The sequence below is a fragment of the Zosterops lateralis genome (assembly GCF_965231275.1).
Source record: "Zosterops lateralis genome assembly, chromosome: 28".
NCBI lineage: Eukaryota > Metazoa > Chordata > Aves > Passeriformes > Zosteropidae > Zosterops > Zosterops lateralis.
Window position 1 is genome coordinate 3,614,644 of NC_139788.1, and position 6,023 is coordinate 3,620,666.

General features: G+C 58.4%; 1 protein-coding gene across 1 annotated transcript; it reads right to left on the reverse strand.

Annotated features, from left to right (window-relative positions):
• Positions 1–3,173: 3,173 nt before the first annotated feature.
• Positions 3,174–5,016, reverse strand: LOC310919973 (gap junction beta-5 protein-like; the record flags this gene model as incomplete). Its single annotated transcript, XM_083879633.1, has 2 exons — positions 4,959–5,016; positions 3,174–4,010 (listed from the first exon to the last, which is right to left on the reverse strand). The coding sequence occupies exon 2, from the start codon at positions 3,984–3,986 to the stop codon at positions 3,174–3,176; it is 813 nt and encodes a 270-aa protein (XP_083735759.1). The 5' UTR covers positions 3,987–4,010; positions 4,959–5,016.
• Between the last annotated feature and the right edge of the window lie 1,007 nt (positions 5,017–6,023).

The following is a 6,023-nucleotide window of genomic DNA, read 5'->3' on the forward strand; positions in this document are numbered from 1 at the left end:
GGAGCCACTTGCCCAGAGGCTTTTTGTCTCCAGGAGGTCAAATAAAGCCAGTGAGGGGTTTTGCCAGGCTGGGGACACACAGGAATGGGAGCCCAGGGGACCCAAAGCAAACCCTGGGGGTGCAGGATGGGGTGAGCCTGGAGGAGGGGACAGGCACCCCAGTCCCGGATGAGAGCCAAGCAAGGGCTCCAGAGCGTTCCTTCACCCCGGAGCTGCCCGGAACAGGAATTTGAGCTATGTTGTTGAAGAGAGCTGGTGTGGCAGGAGTTCAGCAGGAATCTGGGGGCTGTGAGGTGGAAAACCCTGGAGAGAGGGAAGTTGTTGAGAAGCACTGGCAGCTCCTTGCAGAGGCGGCTGCTCCCTGCCCCACGGCCAAACCCTGTAAGGGCCAGGAGAAAAGCAGGGCTGGCTCAGCCCTGGGCAGCCTCTTGCCTGCAGTTTTGGAATTTCAGATGTGGCCACAGTGAGAAAGTTCAGGTGTGTTTGGCATGGGCAGAAGATTTCCCTCAGGCAGTTGGGTGGGGAGCGGAAACACCCGGTGCTTTGCAGCGTTTGGAACTGCTGAGCTGGGTGTTTGGGCAAATCCATAAATCCATCAAGGGGCGCATCCCTGCGCCCCCTCCATCATCCCTCTGCCAGTGTGGGTGCAGGGACAAGGGTGGTTCTGCAGATCTCAGCACCTGGGAGCTTCAGGGACATGCCCAGGACGTGTCACCCTGCTGCCACCCTGCTCTGGGACAGTGGGGTGACAGGTGAAAGGCCACAGTGCCAGATGTGAACACTGAAACACCCAGGGACTTAGAGACACCCAACCTTGGCTCCCCCATAAAGGAAAACCCCAAACAGCAGAGCAGGCAGATGTTAAACCAGCAGGAAAACCTCAAAGTCTCTTTAGAAGGGTCTTAAATGGGGATGGCAGGATTCTGCCTGCCAACAGCTGTCCTGCTGCAGGGCCACATCCCCAGGGACGGGACGAGACTCCCCCGCAAGAACAGGGGCAGAGGAGTCATGGGATCCTGGGAGCTGGCAGCCAGGGCTGGACATAAATCAGAGAGTTTCTCCTCAATTCCCAGCAAAAGGGAGGTTTGGCCAGAAACAAGCCCAAGCTGGGAAGGCCAAGCTACCCCTGACCTGTGCATGCAACCCCCTCCACATCCCTGCCTGGGCTGGAGTTAGTGGTGAGTTTCTTTAAAATCCCCTCATGCCATATTTAGGAGGTCTTCTGGGACCCCATAAACAAATATAGGGAATTTCCTGTGGGAGGATGCCAAATCTGGGAAATATTCTGCTTTTATTGTGACACACCCTCTGGTTTGCTGACCCTGGTGCTGCCTCTGCATCCCAGGACCTATCCCAGTATCCAGAGCCTTGATTTTGCAGCACCAATATCAAAAGCAGCAGCCAAATGCTCCCATTTCTCTGGGTGACCTCTGCTTATCCCAAGCCTGGATGGTGCAAGACACTCAGAGCTCTGAAATGTTTTCTCTGAGCACGACAAAATGGCACAACAACATCCAGCAACTGGATCTCCAGGTGTCTCACAATGGGCAGCAGCTCCAGCTGTGCTGTGACATGCAGAAGTGTGACAGGGTGGTTTTTCTGGGGCTCATCTCTGTCCCCATTAGCACCTGCAGAGGGGAACACCTCGGGGTTTCACTCTCCAGCCTGGAGCAGGAGTGGCCAAGCTTGCTGGAGAACAAACAGCCCAGCCCATGCTCTTTAAATCGGGGCAATGGCTCGCACACAAAGAACAACTTGTGTCCTCTGACGTTACAGGCTTCATAAAGAAAACTTTCAGGTGGATAATCCAGCAACAGGAGTGGATGGAAGGAAGGCAGTGCCAGCACAGCTTCCCCTGAGAAGAAGTGGAAAAAATTCTGTCTGTATTTCACCATCTGCCTCTCTGACCCCAAAGGTCCCCAAACTCACAAGGAGCTGCTGTGGGCTCAGAGGGCTCTGTGCCAGTGGCTGGGATCCCCCCAGGGTTTCTCCACCATCCTCACCCCCATCAGTGGCTGGTTCAGCCCCTGCCCTTCCATCCAGCAGTGCTGCAGCCCCACCTGCTCTTGGCTTCCCTTCAGCCCTGCCTGTCCCCAGCATCCCCCTGGCCACAGCAGCCCCTCAGCCTCCCATCCAGCACATCCAGCTCGTCCTTTCCCCAGGATGGGCTGTGGGAAAGAGCTCAGTTTTGCCCATGGAGGGTCTCAGGTGGATCAGTGCAATGATCTGTCACTGGGAATGGCCTCAGTCACATAAAGGACACAGCAGTGGTGTTGCCTCGCCCCCTGTGCCACTTCCTTTGGGACAGAGCCAGGGAGCGCTGGCACTGTCACTGCTCATGGAAAAAATAATTATCACACCCTCTGAGTAAAGCAAAACCAGCAACAGATCAAGCAGCATGTTCAATGTTAATGTTACTTGTGAGTGCATTTGCCATGAAATTATTGTTAATTATTCATGCCAGCTAATGCTCAGCTCCCTCTGATGGCCTCGGAAATGGCAGCACTGCCCGTGTCACGGCCGAACGCGATGTATTACAGCAATAAACGAGATCAGATTCTGCCATTTAATGTCATTGTTTAATCAATGGTTGGGGTGTTTTTCCTGTCCTGTGTTTGGCTGTTTTGCTCAGGTGTTTCGCCCTGGCCAGGCAGGATGATCCAGCAGCTCACAGCGGGCTCTGCCTGCCTGGCCGGATCCTCATGCTGCGCTTTGCCGCGGTGGCTGCGGCACCAGGGACCTGCTCTTGTCCCCACTCAACTAATGAGTGTTATTAATGACAATTGCACCAGTATGAGGTGGCCCTGACACCCACAGAGTGGCTGATGTAGGGTGACACATAGGAAGAGGGGTTTCCTGGGGGATCAGGGTTGTCTGTCCTGGCTGGTACAGGCTCAGAGTTTGGGCACCACTGTCAGTTCACAGCTGCCATGGAGCTGCTGCTGCCTGTCACAACCAGGGACAGCATGTGCCCCACAGCCCCTGCTTTACCCCAAATTGAACAGGATGATGTAAAGCACCTTTCCCAGGACAGGAGAGACAGAGACCCATCAGGCACAGCCCAACCCCAGGGTGCTGCCACCCTCAGCGCTCCTACACTGGGGCACAGAGGAGCAAGAGCAGCCAGGGAGTTGCAGGCCAGGTGAGCAGCTCCTGCTCCCCCCTGGGCAGCTCTAGGAACCAGCCTCATCCTTGGGCAGCGTGCTGGGGGCCGTGAGCGGGATGGCAGCTGGGTGGAGTCTGTAGTCTGCCCCCTGGAACAGCTGCCCGGCCGTGCCCGCGGGGTCGGCGCCGGTGTCGTGGCTGTGCCGCCGGCTGTCCCCTCCTCCGGCCTGCTGGCACTCGTGGCACCTCTTCCCGACCAGGTAGGTGGCCTCGATGAGGTTCAGCACCACGCAGATGCAGGTGGTGACCACCATGAAGACGGTGAAGATGTTCTTCTCGGTGGGCCGGGAGATGAAGCAGTCCACCACGTTGGGGCAGGGCGGCAGCTCGCACTTCACCCGCCGGGGCAGGGTGTAGTTCTTGTAGAAGCGGAAGAAGATGTAGAGGAAGACCACGTCCACACCGGCCTTGAAGATGAGGCTGAGCAGGTACGTCCACCAGAGCCCACCCCGCTTCTTGCCGGGGTCGGGGTAGAGGCAGCGATAGTTGTCCCCTTTGGTCTCACGGAGCCTCTGCTCCCTGGCCTCCCGGTAGGCCACGTGCATGATGACCAGCAGGGATGGACATGTCACCAGGATGAGCTGCAGGGCCCAGAGGCGGATGTGGGAGACGGGGAAGAAGTGGTCGAAGCAGACGTTGGTGCAGCCCGGCTGCAGCGTGTTGCAATCGAAGTCCTTGTGGTCATCGCTCCAGACCTTCTCGGCCGCCACCAGGTAAACCAGCAGGCGGAAGATGAAGACCACGGAGAGCCAGATGCGGCCGAAGGCTGTGGAGTATTTGTTGACACCGCTGAGGAGCCCCTCGAACGCCCCCCAGTTCATGGCTCCCTGATCCTCTTAGCCAGCCTGGGAAGAGAGAAGACACTGTGACAGTGAATTAGCAGCAAGAGGTCCCCATTGGAGCCCCTGTGTGCCTCAAAGCACTGAGCCCTGCCCCTGGGACCATCCCTGACCTGTGCTGGCCCGCAGGGACACCAGTGACAGCACAGAGCTGCTCTGGGTGACACGTCTCCTCCCATACTGGGAAAACGAGGAGCTGACAACGCTCAGAGTTGTCAGCTACAGCCACAGCATCCTCCAGCCACCGCCACTTCCGATGCTCGGCTCGGCCCCCATCCCGCCCCAGCTCCCGCCTCGTTGCCCAGGTATTTGTTATTAATCTTCCTTACGTTGCCAGGCCTGGCCCAGGCGGACAACAAATAGGAGCAGGCGGGGCGTGACTCACCCGGCCGCGCTCCTCTCCCACCGCTGGAATCTGCCGTCGCCTCTGTGCCCTGCTCCGTGTCCCCACGCCCCGGGGACCCCACGGGAGGGCAGAGGCAGCGGCTGGGCCGGGGGGCTGCACAGCCCCTGCAACGCTGAGGAGCTGCCGTGGGGCCGGGCGGTCAAAACAACCAATTCTCACCAGCCCCAGGCCCCTGAGTGGCCGGTTTGACCCCGGCTTGCATCGTGCAGGGTAAACGCGCCCCATGCTCCCTGGAGCTGCAGCAAAGCACGATCCCAGGGCCGCCTTCAATATTTTCCTTATCAGTGAAATAACAAGATTCCCCCTCGCCGAGGGGAGAACACATCTCCTGCTCAGCCAGTGCACCCACCCGCAGCTCTGCAGTGACCACGGACGCTCCCGGTTCTCGCCCGTCCCGTGGGAACATGCAAAACCCCCGATTCCTCCTTCCCTGTGCTCAGGCCGTGCCCATCTCCCTGGTGCCAGGCTGGGCACACGCACCTCCCCAGCCCCTCCCCAGCTCCCCGGGGCCGGGGGTAGCGGCAGAGGGGGGTCCCCAGGGCGCTCACCTGCGGGTGTCCCTCGGCGGCGCTGCTGCGGCTCCGCGCCCGCCCAGGGCAGGAGCGCATCGCCCGGCGCAGGACACGGCACATGAGTCACCCCCGCGCTCCTGGGAGCGAGGAGGAGATTCCCGGGGGAAGGGATGAGGCTCCAGGCCGATCCCCACGTGGCCCGTGGATTGCCAGATTTCCCCAGGCGGAGGGCGGCCCCCTGAGCGCTGCCGTGCCGGGAAGGGCCGAGCCGGCTGCTCCGCCGTGGGGAGGGGTGGGAGCTCAGGCCTGCCTGGCCTCAGCTTCTGCAGGGATGTTCAGCACAACCTGAGGTCCCTCCACGCCTTCTCTCCAGCCAGCTCCCCTTGCTCCAAAGTGGCCGAAGTGCTGGGAGTCCCTGCCTGCAGCACCGGGAGCCTCTCAGCCGAACACCGCCCTTTATAATCCTTTTTTATGGAAACTTTGCACCATGGCAATAATTTATCCCTCACCACCCTCTGATAATTGGGTTGCAGTTGATAATTTCACTGGGAAGTAATTAAGTGCTTACCTGTGCTCCCCTCACCTGCAAGCTGGCACAAGTCTTTTCCCCATCACCCCTCATTGATACCAGAATCAAGATGAGCCCTCAGCTCAGAAAACTCCCTTTTTGAGGTCTGAGCCCCATCTCATGGGGGTGCAGGGATGGGGGTCAGAGGAGAGGGCATCCTGCATGGGGTGCAGGAGTTCAGGTAAGGCTGGAGTCATTTGAGGAGCAAACACACATTTCATTTGCAATTCTGCTGGGGCTTAGGAAAAAAAAAAATGTAGACAAACAAATCTAAACAGCTGTAAAGTAAATTACCAGTGTTTGCGGATGGCTCCAGGGAAGAGTTCTGCAGTTTGAAATCAAACAAGCCCATTTTTATTTATTTATTTATTTATTTTAACATGTCTGTGCAGTGGCTGTGGCAGGAAGGGGGTCCCCAGGGGTTGTGTCCCCAAGGCCAGGCAGGGGGGACCCAGAGCAGCACCAATTCACCAGCACACAGTGGTGGGTGGGGGGGACATTCTGCCCGAGGTACCTCTAATTTTTGTGGGTGT